This window comes from Lissotriton helveticus, chromosome 8 (assembly GCF_964261635.1).
Source record: "Lissotriton helveticus chromosome 8, aLisHel1.1, whole genome shotgun sequence".
In the NCBI taxonomy this organism is placed as follows: Eukaryota; Metazoa; Chordata; class Amphibia; order Caudata; family Salamandridae; genus Lissotriton; species Lissotriton helveticus.
In genome coordinates, this window is record NC_136069.1 from 20369355 (window position 1) to 20386864 (window position 17510).

The 17510-nt window shown below is 43.7% G+C and overlaps 1 protein-coding gene across 1 annotated transcript in view; it reads left to right on the plus strand.

The window, feature by feature from the left end:
- Positions 1-17510, plus strand: part of PDXK (pyridoxal kinase) — a 422726-nt gene that overhangs the window by 359549 nt on the left and 45667 nt on the right. Inside the window, exons 5-6 of the mRNA XM_078656403.1 lie at positions 3554-3637; positions 5763-5809. Of these exons, the coding sequence (XP_078512529.1) occupies positions 3554-3637; positions 5763-5809 (131 nt within the window). The remainder of the gene's footprint in view (positions 1-3553; positions 3638-5762; positions 5810-17510) is intronic.

A 17510-nucleotide genomic window follows, 5' to 3' on the forward strand; every position in this document is an offset into this window, starting at 1 on the left:
CCACCACACACACGAAGAAGCCGAAGCCCTTGCCGTAAGTTCCAGCCTGGGGCATGGACTTCTCCTCCCTCCTGGGCCTGTTCCCGTGACAGTCAGTCTGGCAGTCTGAGTTTTCCGGTAGGTCTAAATTGAAGTCCAAACAGAAGCATTAAAAAGTGAAGTTTGACTCGACCCCATCCCGCTTTTCCATATCTAAGGAGAGGGCGTCCTCTGATACTGTCTTACTGCCCGCCCACTCCACCACAAACAGAGAGTAAGGTTCTATCTGACTTTAACCTCTGCCTACCTCTGGGGTCCCTTGGACTCTATACACACTACACCTCATTTTGGTGTAGAATATATAGAGCCAGTTTCCTATAGTCATCCATCAAGGGGAGGCTGGTGCATGTTTTAGGGACACCACCATCGCCATGTGGTATTGCAACAAGTAGAGCTGAGTAGGTTCCTGTGCTTGTTGATTGGAGCACCGAGGCTTTTCCCTGCTTGCAGCCCACCTGGCAGGATCCTTGATTGCCAGAACAGATGAGATAAGGTGGCAGCATCTGCCAGATCATGAATGACGTCGACATCCCAAGGTGGTGCACAGCATCGTCCAACAGTGGGGAGAACCTTGGGTGGATCTTTTTGCGACCGCTGAAACCGTGCAGTATCAAAGGTTTGGCGCATTGGAGTCCCTGAGAGTGCTCTCTGGGAGACGCATTCAGGCCGGAATGGAACAAGGGACTTCTGTACGTAGCTAGGAGATGGCCATTCCGCCCCACAATCAAACCGTATTCATTGGTTCTTTAACACCAAAAGAATCTGGCGGTTTGGAAGAATAGCTCTGGGAATGAGTGCACAAAATACCTAAACTCCATCGCTATCGATAATCAACCCTTCAGCTCTTCAACTTGGGATCATGCTATGTATGCTCTGCGCTCCGAGCTAAGCAAAACTATGTGCAAACAATGCAACTTTTCTGATGCTCCTGCTAATGGTATGACATCATGGTACACTATCGGTCTGCGTAACGAAAAACAAAAGGTAGCAAAACTAGCCAGATCAATCGGCAACTCTGCCACCTGCAAAACATTATGAGAAGCTAGTTCGTGAAGCGAAGCAAAAATATGGATTTTCCTATTCAAAGCAGCTATGTCCGCTAACAGCAGCCAATTTTTGAAGTGGGTAAATCACCGTACCGCTTCAATAAACCCACCTAGGCAAAATCAACTTGATAGTACGACATGGGAGACCAACATTGGCAGCGTAGACAGAACTTACATCCGCGTCTGAAAAAGCGCCACCGATACTGCCCAAGAAAGCTCCTGCAATGTTACACTCAACCAACTCAGCTGAGCCAATGGTATGTCATAGTCTCGCAGGGACCAAGCCATCAGCCATAGAAAAGATCATTGTTAAGGGTAGGAACAGCGGTGCTCTATAGCCTATAAATATCTGAACATTGATTTCCAGGCCGCAGGCACCACTCTTACAGACCCCTGTTACTGGTGCTACTGCCAGGTATAAAACTAAAGTTTTTGCCCTCGCTAGTATTCCGCCTAGAATCCTTCCCGGATAAATTTGGGGGATGGTTTGATCAACAGCAATCAAGGCTTCCCATCAAATCCTTTGGCTCCCAAACTCCACCAGGGAATTACAGATTTGATTGGAATTTGGTCTTATAGCACAAACATTGGCACAGACACCCACTCTATTGAAATTGTGGTTTAAATTAAAGAAGACAGACAGCGGATGCTTTACATTCCATCTCGGTCGAGATACACTCTTCTCTCGTCACCCCGGCAGCATATGTTCGGACCATCCTGACCAAGTTACAAATCACGCACCCTTGCGCCCTGAACATCCCATATTGTAAATTGTAAATTGATACTTGTATAGCGCACTACTCACCCGCAAGGGCCTCAAGGCGTTGTACGAATACCGGTGTGGAACCCATCCTGGCTTTCCCTGTGAGGTGTCCACTCCTGGGCACCCCCAAGGTGGAGGCCAGGCATCCTTAGCGTTGTGGGGGCCGTTGTGGAGATTAAGCAAGCTATTGCCCAGAGTCGCAGAGTGGGACTCCATGATTGGAATTTCAAACATATGATTTGTTGCTTTCATCATCAAAATATATATAACATCAAGTTTTCATGTGTCCCAATGCATTTCGGGCTCTCACGGCAGCCCTTCATCAGGGGATTACTCTACAAAAAGAAAAAGGCATGGCTGTCAGCCTGAAAACGGAAACTTCCAATGTTGAACATAATTTCGGGGTGACTAACCAAAAACACGTGCGTGGCAGTGATGAACCTACAAAAACGGACTCTGCAAATTAGAAGTGTGCTTGTGCCTTGGTGACGTGATTTATGGATGATCAAAACAAGGAAAAACCATTAAAAACGCATCATGCAATGTTGAAGCATGCTGTGAGTCGATGGCCGGTGTGCCTTAATAAATAACCAGAACAGTGAAGCGCAAATGTCCGTATTGTGAACCCAAGAACCCCTGGGTAGTGATATACCACGAGTGAACTTAATTCTATGTTTACAGAAACTGTGAACACTTGATATATCGTAGAGAAAACTCACTCTCACGTAGGTTTGTGAAGTGCTTCGACCTGAAATACATAAGGTAGCAAGCGGCTTTTACGCTCGGCGTTGCTAGTGTGTTTGAAACAGACATCACCATGACATTAATGGATTGAAAAGATACACAAAACAAAACATTGGTGTATAAACTTTTATTAAAAACACCAAGTGAACAAGACTCATCTAGTCTTCTTTGCAGTGCTTGGAGAAGTCTTCCCCAGGGACGGGGTAGCTTTGTATTAGATTGTGTTCATAAATACGCTGTATGGACTAGACAGCGATACCTCCTAAAGCACACCACAGACCATTACCGGGAATACCATTGTTCAACTAGGCAGTGCCAGCCTCTACAATCTTCTTTGTCAGCAATCTCTAATTATTCAGGCTTGTACCCTTACTGTCCTGATAATGATCCTACCATTTTTTAAATAGGATCGAAACATCGTCGATTAATGAAAACATTTTGCACATTAATCAAATGAGATCAAAAAAGTGTATTTACTGTTTCCTGAAGCTTGTTAGAAATTGTGTTCAATGTTCCACAAACTACCCCTTCTTGCCTGATATGCTCCTGTCCTAAAGTGTACTTCTTGTGTGTTTATGTAGGATGCAGGATTTTGTCCCACTGTATTGATGTGTTTATACTTTTGGTTTTTAAATTTTTGATTGAATAAATTGACTGTCTGGCTGGACACTTAATTTAGCACCGATTGGAGTCTATGTTTATCCAGACGACCATACTGTTCTTTTTAAGGACCGTTGTTCTAATACTACACTGTTACCCAAGGTCCTTATCTACCTTTCGGGTTCTCTTGTGTTTTTGAAAACTTGGTAATCCTGGCACTGAATTCCTGGGATGTCTTTTTTGACAGTGTCGCTTGTCCTGCCTGTCGCAGACCTATAGCCATGTTGTTTAGCAAAGAATCCCATCTTGAATTTATACACACACTGCGCGTGGATAATTTCTCTTCTTTCCCTCTCTGAAGGTTACATGAGAGACAAGTCCTTCCTCAGCATGGTGGTGGACATCGTCCAGGAGCTGAAGAGGCAGAATCCCAAGCTGGTGTATGGTAAGAGCGGGTTTGACCTTAATCCTAACCAGAACCTCAACGCTAATGTGGTGTGATTTAATCTCAGCCCTAACCATAACCTGTAACTCCAAATCTAACCCAGTGAAGGGTGAGACTGAGCCTAACCTCTGTCCTAAGGTTTAACCCCAACGCTAAGATGGTTATGGGGAGGGCTGGGGTTTAACCTCAGTCCTAAATGTAACCTGTAACCCCAGCTCTAATGTGGTTATGGTGAGAGCTGCGCTTAACCTCAGTCCTAACCATCATCTTTAACCCAAATCCTGACCTACTATTATATGACCTTAATCTTAACCATAACTCCAACGCTAATGTGGTGTACGGTTTGATCTGGGTCTAACCTCTGTCTTAACTTTAACCTTAACCAAACGCTAACATGGTATGCAGTGATAGTTGGAAGTGACTTTAACCATAACCGCATCACTAACATTGTATATTGTGAGAACTGCACCTAACCTCAGCTCTGACCATACCTTGACCCCACAGCTACTCCGGTGCACGGTGAGAGCTGGGTGTAACCCCAACCCTAACATTTAGCCCTAAGTCTAACCTGGTATATGGTAAGAGCTGATTATGACCTTAACTGTAACCAAAACCCAAACACTAACATTGTTTGTTAAGAGCTGGGCGTGAATTTAACCATAAAACTAGTCTGGTGTATACTGAGAGCTTGGCCTAACCTGAGTCCTATCCTTAACCTTTGACCCCAGTAATGTGGGATATGGTGAGAGCTGGACCTAACATCAGTCCTAACTAAAACCTTTAACCCTAGAGCTAATTAGGTAGCTGGTGAGAGCTGGGAGTGACTTCAGCCCTAACCATAACCCCAACCCTAAAGTGGTGTATGGTGAAAGGCAGGCCTGACCTCAGTTCTAACCATAACCCTTAATCCCAACACTAATGTTGTGTACAGTGAGAGCTAAAACCCAAAATATAACCCTAAATATAACCTTTTCCTGCAAACCTAACTTGGTGTCCGGAGAGTGCTAGGGATGACGTCAGTCTAAACCATAACCATAATGCCTACCCTAATGTGGTGTTTAGTGAGAGCTAGGCGTGACCGTAATCATAACCATAACTGTAACCTCAACATTAACGTGTTATTTAATGAAAGTTGCACCTAACCTCAGTTCTAACCATATATTTGAACTCAAAACTACCCTGGTGTATAGTTAACAGGGTGTGACCTCAATCCTAATATTTGACCTCAACCCTAACCTGGTATTTTGTGAGTGCTGGGTGTGACCTGTATTGTAACCATAACCCCAGTGCTATCATGGTATGTGGTGAGAACTGGACCTAACCTCAATCCTAACTAGAACTTTTAACTCCGAAAGCTAACTTGGTAGATGGTGAGAGCTGGGAGTGACATCAGCCCTAACCATAACCCAAACCCTAACATGGTGTATGGTGAGAGCTAGGCTAAACCTCAGTTCTAATCGTAACCTTTAATCCCAACGCTAACGTGGTGTATGGTGAGAGCTAGGACCAACCTCAGTTCTAACCATAATCTTTAATCTCAACGCAAACATAGTGTATACTGAGAGCTAGCTGTGACCTCAACCCTATCTATGACCTTTAACCCCAACCCTAACCTGGTGTCTGGTGAGAGCTGTGGGTGATGTCAGTCCATGTAACCACAGTGTTAACCCTATAGTGAGAGTGAGACGTAACCTTAATGATAACCATAACCCCTAAGCTAAACTGGTGTCTGGTGAGAGGTGGGAGTGGCGTCTGTCCAAACCTTAGCCTTAGCCCTAACGTGGCGTATAGTAAGAGCTGGGTGTCACCTTCATGAAACCAAAGCTAGCTTGGTGCTTGCTGAGAGCAGGCGGTGGTGTCGGAGCTAACCGTAACTTTCCACCCGGGCTGTAAACTCCCTTACTCAGCGTAGTGGGCAGGCAGTGAGCTGCTGCACCACTAGCCCCCCAGGGCCCCCACATGGTAGGACAATGAAGAGGGGTGGGCGCAGCTTGAGGAAGTTTGACTTCACATGATCTGCCTATGGTGGAGTGCGGCTGGGTAGGGCTGCAGGGCTAACCACATCTAACTAGTCTCTAACCACATCTAACCAGTGCCTAACCCCCTCTTTGTTGCTTACTTGCAGTGTGTGACCCAGTGTTGGGAGACAAGTGGAACGGCGAGGGTGCTATGGTGAGTACCTCCAGCACTGACCCAATGCTCTGCACATCACAGCCTGCCTCCATCCTATGTTCTTTCTGCCTTCATAGCCTGGCTGCCTCCACCCTCCTTGTTTACTGCCTCCACCCTCCTTGTTTACAGCCTCCACCCTCCTTGTTTACAGCCTCCACCCTCCTTGTTTACTGCCTCCACCCTCCTTGTTTACAGCCTCCACCCTCCTTGTTTACAGCCTCCACCCTCCTTGTTTACAGCCTCCACCCTCCTTGTTTACTGCCTCCACCCTCCTTGTTTACAGCCTCCACCCTCCTTGTTTACAGCCTCCACCCTCCTTGTTTACTGCCTCCACCCTCCTTGTTTACAGCCTCCACCCTCCTTGTTTACAGCCTCCACCCTCCTTGTTTACTGCCTCCACCCTCCTTGTTTACTGCCTCCACCCTCCGTGTTTACAGCCTCCACCCTCCTTGTTTACAGCCTCCACCCTCCTTGTTTACAGCCTCCACCCTCCTTGTTTACTGCCTCCACTTTCCTTGTTTACAGCCTCCACCCTCCTTGTTTACTGCCTCCACCCTCCGTGTTTACAGCCTCCCTCCTCCTCATCCTCCTCCCCTCACAGCTCTCTCCTCAGCCTACTATAGAAGCCCTGGACCCCCTCCCTCCTTCACTCATATATTTAATGTTTGCAACTCGTAAACAAAAGTGACTACAGACACACACATGATTGGTCACAGAAGTCTCTGAGGCTGTAGACACACACATACAATGACACACCTGTGTGCTCATATAGGTAAATAAAGGACTGCAGACATACATGTGCCCATGGAAATATCTAAGGACTGCAGACACGCTCACAGAAGTCTCCAAGAGCTGTAGACATAAACACACACATTACCATGACATGCATGTGCCCACAGGAGTATACAAACGACTGCAGACACGTGTGCCCATAAAGTATCAAAGTTTGCAGACAGACACAAAAGCAGACGCCCACAGAAGTCTATGAGGCTGTAGACACACATACAAGGACACGTGCATGCTCCTACAAGTGTCTAAAGGGCTGCAAACACTCATGTGTGACCATAGAAGTCTCTTTCTAAGGCTTCTGATGGACAAGTTACTTACCTTCGGTGACACCTTATCTGGTAGAGACATGATCTATCCGCAGATTCCTTACCTGTGAACTACTAGGCATCAGGCTGGATCCGGAAGATTTTTTGATAGCAGTACCATTGCACACCGATAAGTGGCATCGGTCAACTCGGTGTGATGTCGTAGGTGTCGGGTTTGTCGTCATCGTGACTTCCGTGTCATCTGTATAGGCACCACCCCAGCGTGTTGACTTCAATACTTTTCATAACTTTCCACGCCAGAAGCGCGGAGCCATTAAGTGACTAACTATGGTGTGTTAAAAGCAACTAGGGCCCTGAAGGGAAACAACCTTGCCACTAAAAACAGATCCGCAGTGCGGGGAGGAAGGGTGGGTCGGTAATTAAATTGTCGGCTAGATCATGTCAGATAAGGCGTTACCGAAGGTAAGTAACTTGTCCATCTGATAGAGACATCTAGCCGCAGATTCCTTACCTGTGAATGGATACTCAAGCAATCCCATCCCCAGAGGAGGGAATGCGGAAAAATCCCCCCTCCTGTAGGACAGAACAGCCAAAAACGCCCTACCTGCAGTGTGATGTATTCCTATAGGTTCTGTATCGATCCCCCTATTCCTGACCCTATTCTGGTTAACAAGTTAACTAGCAGCCATCCCATGAGGCAGAAAACCCCCATGATGCAGGAACCGTTATCTGATTAAGCCACACTACGGCACAGGAACGTGTTATCTGATTAGGTCATAACGCTTGCCATCTAATTAGACGAGCGATATTCCTCCAGCCCCTGATAAGGCATACGGAGTTCTCAAAACAAATCAAACCTATGACAACCTGGGAAAAACCCTGCGGCCATTGTTTTGATTTCACCGAGAACTTCAGCAAAAGAATGTGCTAACGACCAGGTCGTATGACATCCTTATTGACGTATCTATGTCCATCCTTACGTCAATCTCGGCACCTTAAAGGTATAAATATTACCGATATTGCCCTATGCAAACACACGCGGTGGTGACGAGATCGGAGCAGCCAGACTTGCCGAAGCCCAGAGCAGAGCAGACCCCGGTGGCGCAGCCCCGCCTTCCTGACGCGCTGAGAACGAGACGCTGCTTTCTCCTGCCGAGAAATCCAGCTCCGGCGCTTCCGGGTAGCCCTCGCAGGCAGCCTGGAATATCGAGACCAGAGACGAGAGATACCATCCCTCATTCATCCTAGACTCCAGGTACAGAACTGAATAACCCCTTGCAGAGAATTCTTGAGTCAGTCACTTGGCAAAACAAACTTAACTTAAACTGCTACTTTCTATTCCCGCCCACGTATTAGGCTTAGGTCAGGTACATCTGGGGTAGGCGTAGTTAGAAACACCAGTTGAGTACGATTAGTCAAATGTATATGTGTATGTATCTATTTTATCCATTTTAACCCATCATATGGCTTAGAAACCATATCAATGTTTTTACAGTATTATTTTATACTTCTGCTTTAAATGTATGCACTTTACTTAACCATAAGTATTGCAATAATATCGATCCATTTCTCTTGTATGAGAAAAGAGACTGATCAATAAATACCATCTTTTATTGAACACGCCCGTCTCTTCCTTTTCTCTACAATCTGGTGAGACTAAGAATGCACGTACTGACTGAGTAAAATAAGTCGTCTTTTGTTTTCACACGACTCTAGAGATACACTCTTGATTAGGGGAGAGCAAAGTTGTCATGTTCTATGGTTGTCAGAAACTAAATCCCTTCTTGTCTATCCAGGGAGGTTCAACTCCTCCTTGCCTATTCGAGAAAGTTTCTAGTGAACTCTGAGCTAGCTGGCAAACCCAAAACTTTAAGTCTAATATCGACAATAGAAGACCTAGTTAACGTCTGGTCTAGGCCTATACTATTGAAGGTATTATTCCAATGCGCAGAGCCTACTGGGATAATAGGAACTACACTACATGGCGCCCAACGTGTTTGGATAGGCGATAAAACTAACGTAAGACATTTAGAGTAACTCAGTCGTGCTTTTTCACTCAGACCCCCTTTTTCCCATAATACTCCAAAGACGTCTGGAGTGGGTGAAAGGTAATATCCGCCAGACCTCGCAGGAGGAAACTCCTATGTATGGTCCTTGGTTTATTCAACGTTGAAGGATACACTGTTCCAAAATATTGTGCATCTAATCTTTGTTTCCATAAGAACCTGATCTGCAAAACAAACTAAATAACCTTCTGGACAGTACAATGTCAGACACTGAAGGAGAAAGAGAGGCAGTTAGAATAATAACTGAACTCGCAGCAGCTGATAATGCACTGCAAGACGCTGACCCGGATATAATACTCATCGCGGTCAACATAAGAAAATCTATAACTTTAAAACTTATAGAAAATGGACTGACACCTAGAGGTGGCACAGTCATATTCGTAATTGAGGCACACGAATATCGGCAGACAGAGGTATTCTATTCATGGATACACTTTCCAGCAGCAAATGCTGTAACAAAGGTCTTCCACTATTACAAAACAGAGGAACCTCCTAATGAGTACACTCCTTTCGAGGAGGTGGAAGTACCACTTAAATTTCAAGAGCATCTGCTCTTATTTAATGGCGCCCTAAAACATAATAATCACATCACCAGGCTCGGTCCATTAGGTAGACCAGGAGCAACGTGGCCGGTCCTAGCCGGATACACACCACATCCAGACATCGATGGGATGTCTGCAGCAGAGCTTTTAACACAGCTAAAACAATTAATAAAATTACATAGACAATTAGTCCAATATGCGATGCGGACTTCAACAATTCAACCAGCAATTAAAATTCCACAGCTGACCCCTCATCAGGGGAACACAAATAAAATTACACCACAGAACATACAGTCCTGCCTAGGTAAAGTACCAGCTAAAAGGGAACAAATACCATTCTGGTTAGCACAAAAAATCACCCAAATAGAGGCGGTGTTTCCAGACACCACCCCTGTGGATAAACACAGGATTCTGACTATCTGTCTTCCAATGGGAATCGCACCACACGTGGAGGACTGTGACACTTGGGGTACAGTCTTTGCTTCCATCTACACAAAAACGCACGGTGTTCCATCCATTTCGGTAATACCAGATGTGCTAAAACAAATTCAAGACGAATACGGTCCAGAACCCGCTTTAACTCTTGGTATGAAATTACTAAAAGACTTCAAGCAGGTCTCGGCTATATTATTAGCCAACATAAAGGGAGAAGCAGCAAACGTGGCGATCCGCCAGAGGTTAAAGGAGACAGATATAGCAGACCAACCAGCTGAAATTGCCAGAATTATAGAAAAATCCTATGAGGAACTAGGTAGAGATAGTTTAGGTGGAATACCAGTAAAACCACAACTGATTGAAAGTCCTGGAAAAATATTTTTTAATAATAATTCAACATCACAAAAAAAGAGCTGGGATGGAAACAAACAATCCAATCCTAAAGAAAAGAAATTCCAGTCCAGAGGAAGGTCTCCTCGGCGGAGAGAAAAATCTCCGAACCAAAGACACAGGTCACCCCAAAGGGACCCCTCTGGGAAAAGATATAACCTTAGAAATAGGGATAATATAAAGAAGCCTGATAGATATCAAGACATTGATACACGTCCCTCTCAATCTTTTCAGACTTCCTCGCAGAAATCGGAAAGAAGAGGACGATCAGAACAAAGAGAAGAGCACGCCAAGTCCAAAGACAAGGAATCTGCTCATCTAAAAAAGAAACTACAATTTCCAAAAAAGAAGGTAGCCAGTATCAAGGTAGTTAACAATGCCGAGAATACTGAGGACACAACTTAAAAACGGAGAATGGGCTCAGACAATGCTAGACAGCGCAGCAGAAGTGAGCATAGCTCGCAAAGTCCTTATGAATCTTCTGGAGACAGTGGACACGAATGAATATCTTCAAGTGGAAACTGCAGACACCAGAATTAGCAAACCTCACAAAATATATGAAATAACTTTACGTATAGAAGGGGATAAGACTAGAAAAATAAGGGGACTATTTTGGGATAATCTCTCCAAGGGCTATGACATCCTTCTAGCTGAAAAAGACTGGCCACCAGAGTTTGTCAGGGAGTGCCCTCATGGCGAAGAAATAATTATGCCTGCCTTCTCAAATCATATCCCAATTCATAAAAAATACACACTTGCCAGAAAGTGGGCAGTAGCTCAAGCTCCTGCTTTATATAGAAATCATGTAGGATGGGATGAGGACTCTCCTCCTCACAAAATCCAGTTAAAATCACAACCTACTGCACAAAGACAGTACCCAATTAAGCAAGAAGCTAAAAAACAGGTAAAAGAAATCCTAGATCAACTAGAATACCAGGGGGTGATTGAAACTTGCACCTCACAAATGAACAACCCTTTGTTTCCGGTCTCCAAACCAGACAATTCATATCGTCTAGTTTTGGATTACCGACACCTTAACTCATGTTGCAAAACTTTTGCAGTACAAAACTCGCATAGTGCTGCACTAATGAATAACATAGTGCGCAAAAAATACAAAACAACATTAGACATCTCTAATGGATTCTTTTGTCAAAACATAGCACCAGAGAGCAGATATTTGTCTGCGTTCTCAATAAATGGCACTCAAAAACAATTCTGTCGGTTAGCCCAGGGGTACAAGAATAGCCCAGGGGTATTCTCAGCGAGAGTAACAGAATTACTACAAACATATGATGACGAGGCATTATCTTATGTCGACGACATATACCTAACAGATGATGACTTGGATACTCACTTGAAGAGAGTGAACACCATAATACTTGGGTTCGCAGCAGAGGGTTACAAATTCAACTTTAAAAAATCTAGAATTGCCCATCTAACAGTCCTGTTCTTAGGATACGAATTATCAAGTGAAGGCAAAAGCCTGGCTGACAATTTCCTAGAGAAATGTGCCGTACTCCAAGCACCTAGAACACTAAAAAACCTACAGTCAATTCTAGGCTTCCTAAATTTCGGATGAACATACATTGCAAATTACGCAGAAAGGGTCAAACCCCTTTACGATCTAATAAAACCAGATTTTAAAAGAACCAATTGGACTCAAATACACACAGAAATTTTGAGATCCTTACAAACAGACATGTTAATTAAAACAAAATTAGAAACACGTGATAACACACGCAATCTAGTGATTCGAGTCATCCCAGGAAGATGCGGATTCACATACCTGACCTCTAATGAGGGAGAAAAGGTACCAATTGCATTCAAATCACACTTGTACACTAAGGCTGAAATGAAATTTAGCCCAACGGAAAAAATTCTTACTGCAACACAGACAGCTATAGCAAAAGAACGAGCCCTGGCACAAGGAAAACGAATAATAATCGTGACACCGATACCAGCCCTAGAGGCTGTAACAAAAGCAAGCATTCCAAATGCTAAAGCGCTCCATCCGAGATGGATACAATGGGCTAATTCTCTTGCTGCAACAGACGTGGCATACGAATTTGATCCTAACTTAAAAACACAAGAATTTCTCCAATATGAATTTGAATGTCCTCCGCCGACCGAAATTCTGCCTCTAGAACATTACGGCTGTATAATATATACAGACGGATCAGCACAACCCGCAGTAGGGGGTAAACAAGCTTACAGTGCTGCGTGCGCGATTGTTAAAGGTCGCTGGCACGAAGGAAAATTCAAACCAGCTATCACTAAGACACAATCTCTAGGAGATTGTACAGCTCAGCGAGCTGAACTACTGGCGTTTAAGATGGCGCTTGAAAATACCGATCGAGAATTCCCCACACTCATAGTGTGCGGTTCGTATTACTGCGTTCAGTCTTACAATGAATACTTGCAGATCTGGCTTCAGAATGGCTTTAAGGATGCAAAAGGAGGCACAATCAAGCATAAGATGCTCTGGGAACAAGTAGTTCTATTACAAAAAGAACTACCAAAGACTCACGTGATACACTCACTGAGTCATCAGCGTGATGGCGTTCACGTTGCAGGGAATTCATTGGCTGAAACAGCCACAGCGGTAGCAACTAAATCGGCTTCCGTAGCTCGAAAAAAGCGTACAGTGAAGTATATTGACGGTGAAACAGTGCTGGCGGTGAAAACGTCATCAAAAGGCGACTGCTCAGCGCTACCGATCAACTATCCACTCAATTATACATACATAATCGATGCAAACTCCGTCCCTTTTGCTCGAATCCCTGGAGTGGGGGATAGAGTGATTCCAAACATGGACAGGAGAACCTTGTTAATAGCAGACGCACATATGGGCGAGGGTCTCAGACACCTCAAACTAAAAGATTCTCTGGAAGAATTACAATCAAGGTACTGGTGGCCAGGCATGAGCCTGCATCATACCATGTTTGTAAAGAACTGCCCAAACTGTAACAGAAATCGCAGTGGTGAGAGAAACGGTGTAATACCGTGTCGTTTCACTCCAGAAAAGATCAACAGTAAAAAGCAAAGCGTCCGATTAACATATACAGGCTAGTTTCCACTTATAATGTAGATCACCAGCACTCGGCTGACGTCTGGACTGTTATACAAAGATTTGCGAGTCTAAATGGCATATACGCTAGAAGCATGCTACGTTTGACCATTGTTTTCACTCTAGCCCTCCAGCCTGAGGGGAAACATGGCCAAATGAGCATAGCACAGCGGGACTCTTCTCACTTCCTTCCTGAGGGATACGGGATGGTGTAAAGAAAAAACCAAGGCATAAAGCTATCTATAACAGAAAGGATATTAGGTTCGGGAGCTGGGTGGGTCAAACATCTAATAAGTGTCCAACGTAGTCTAAATAACCTGCCAAGAAATTCTCTGAAGGGATTCAGTCCGTACGAATTATTGTTTGGAACTAGGATGTTAGTCTTAGACCTCGACAGTCAGACTTCAGTGGTGAAGGAAAAAAGCTTTGATATCAAAGATCGTTTGGCTATTTTGCAGGACTTAAACGAAACAAGAAAAGACCTGAGCAACATAAAGTTGAAACAGCAGCCAACAACCACTGAAGAACCACCACCTGTCCCAGCAAGACCTGTCTGGATTCCAAAAGTCGGGGATCTAGTCAGAGAAAAGATCGCGGTAAAGAAGGAATTTGGGCCTTCTTACAGAAAAGCAGTTCCTGTCTTGTCCATCAACGGGACAAGATCAGTTGTACTACCGCCGCTTGCTGGTAAAAAGGAGAACCGAGTTGTATCCATCGACCTGGTAAAACCACAATCATGTGGCCGATAACAAATAGTAGGCCAAGTGGACTCCCGATAAGTAGTAGAACACCAAGATTTGCTACAAACACAGAGGTTCAATCTAAAAGGCTAATCACATTCGAAACGCCTACAGAACTACAACAAGGACTATGCAACAACGCAATGGAACTTAGACCTCTGAAAACCCAAATAAAAACATTTAGCAGAGACACACCAATCTATAATGAAGTAACAAACGACTATGCAAGAAACAGTAATCCTGAAGCAATTGGAACAATTGACAGAACTGCATCCGGCTACTTCATAAACTTCGATGATTCCTCTGAAGGCTTCACTGAATCAAAAACACAGCCATCAACAAAAACCTTTAAAGATAAAGTTAAAGTACTTTTGAAACAACTGAAAGAAACATATCTGATTTCTCCATGGATTGAATTTTGGGTGGGTTTTGGTGCATTTATCCTCATACTTTGGCTCATCATGGTACTAACTTTGGGACGCTTCATTGAGGGAAAATATGCTAAAATGGACACAGCAAGTCAGAAAATCAACTTGATCCTCAAACCACACACATCTTCACACGTCGAGAAAAGAGAACTTTCTTCAGTCAACTTCACAGCCAATCCTATACCGGGTGGGGTAGCATGGGACAACACTGACTACGAAATTTATGGTCCGGTTGAAATCCTGAAATATCCACACCAAATTAAGATCTCGTTGAGTGACTTTGTAAAACCAAGCTCATTTGCTGATGATTGGGACTTTGAAAGTATAAATAATATGATGTCTGACTTAGTGATGTCTGCTAAATTTACCAAACATGATTATTTGCAGGGTTCGACAAATTATGATAGTATGTACTGCTACAACCTCTATGGTAACCATTTTTTACATAGATCTGCACAACCTAGAAATGTTTTAAATTATAATCAATGGGAACATTGTGCAACCCCTCCAAAAGGAAGCTCAAGAACCGTTTATGACAAATATTCATACTTTTCAGGTTTTAACACAAGTAATGCTGAAACATTTTATTTCAAATTGTCAAATAAGACAGGGACAAAGACCATGATAACAAACACGAAATTGATATATTCAGACTCATTCTTTGAACAAATGAATACTTTTGGTTTTGATTATTGGGACAAAAATGTTGAAGTAAAGAGTGTTTGGGGTACAAAAGAATGGCAAGTACAGGGTATAGAATCTTTGTTTAGAGCCTGCATGATCCCAGAACAAATTATATTTTTAAATGACACTGTTCAACAAACTACCTGTCTTGGCCTAGCCAAAATCAAAGACTTAAATAAACCGTCCTATTCCAAAACCAACAATGAACAGCAATAGCTCTACAGATGAAGAGATAGACGTAAATTATGTATTAAACCAAAACAGAACACATCCTGATTGGAAAAAGTGGTTGATCTGGCCCACAGATACTAATAACTGTCAAGACAGATTCCTGAACAAAACACAGGGGTTCAAAATGACCAGGCCAGACCTTAGATATTCCCAAAGACAACACCCAGGGATAATAACCACCTACAGTGTGGGCAAATTATGCCTTCAGTGGCTACAAATTTCCACACTGGCAGAAATTAAGCAACACCTAACTTTACTTACTGATGGTGCTGACTTGGCGTGATTTCATTATGGGACCGCGCAAACAGCGTCAGAAACGTTTCATAGCAGCCTCTGTATATGCAGCATACAACGAGGCCTGGAAGGTGACTCAAATTGAGACAGCAGAAAGTATACGGGAAATTGACCGTATTAATTTGGAAAAATCACTTTCTGTAGTGGACAATGGGTTAATGACTCTGTCCTCCAGAATTTTTTCTCTGGACAGCATTGTGTCTTCAGCAATCGACATATTATCGCAAGACTTACTGTTGTTACAACACGGTCAGTCCCAATTGCGTTCTACTGTACAGCTTGGCTGGACGTTACAAAATCTGCGTTCAGGCTATGTGCCTTGGCGTTTAATCAACACAACGTCACTATTCAATATCTTTAACCTCACTGATAAACAAATCAGTATGGCACAAAAGGGTGCTGATTATACAATCCTGAGCATTGAGAAACTCGAGAGATTACCAGTGACAATGTCAGAACGACCTGTCAGTGAATGGATAATACATGGGATAATTAATATTCCAATATCAACCTTCAGGTTTCAATACTGCCAAAAATATATACAGGCTGGCATGTACGAAAAATTGGGAAAAGGGTACATTAAAACAACATGGAACTTGCCCTATTCACATGCATGTGTCAGTAATAAAGGACAGAAAGTGTTTCTTAGTGGCAATAATTGTGCGATGTCACTGAGCGGTACACTTCTGTGTAATGGAATTAGTTTGCATGGAGCCTGTGAAGGGAACTCAAATAACCTTTCATGTCACCAGCTAGGCGCACCTGCAACAGAGATAGAACCATTCTTTCAAAGACTCTATAATGGGAGTTACGTTCTAATTGTGGACCGCAGATGCTGTAGTCTTATGCCCGGGACTCCTTATCTCGTAACTACGACTGCGAAGGTCAAGTGCTGTGGACGCTTATTGTTCCCCAGCTCCCTTCCAGACAGGGAGGCAAGGGCATGGCCCAACTTGAAAATTACTTCTATTCGAATAGATACTTTAAGCAGAATGAAAACAGTGCTTCTTCAGACGCCGACCAGGCTCACGTCATCAAAAGAAACGTATGATCTCCTAGTCGCAAGGACGACTGCAGAGATTCACTCATTGTTATCAACTAATTCCCCCATACATTTCGCAGAAATCCTGAATGAAATCTTAAATATTTCTGATACCAGTGGAGTCTCAAAAGTATTTAAGACAGTATTTTCGATGGCATTAACACCATTCAAAGCCATACTGGGTATTTTTCCAGATTTCGTCCATTCGATTTTTGGCGGACTTCCCCTCATTTTGGGACTAATTGCAGGAATACTATTCTTAGTCCTTATATTTCGTTATGGCAAACCATGTCACAGACAAAACACCTGCGACAAGGGAAGAAACAATCCTAGCCATTGGATACCGGGACCGGATATCAAAAATCCTGGGACTATCCCGGCTTAGAGATCTGAACATGACTTGGTTTCTTTCATTTCGACCAATGTGGCAACGATGTGTTTTACCTGTATTAAGGTGCTTGCTATGCGGAGAAGAATGCGTGTTAGACACCTGTCTGACGCTACAATCAGATGCGCCAATGGATGCAGAAACATTGTTGAGTCCAATAAAGGCTCATGCTTTGTGCTGCCCTCAACGGCTACCAATCCTGATGACGGCATTCGTGGAAGCTTCACCACTACGATTGAGGGGTAGTGAAGTTCAAGATGAAAGCAGCATTGATCAGGTACGACCTTCTGTCAGCAATACTAATCAAAACGTCAATGGAGACAATCATGCGCACGAATG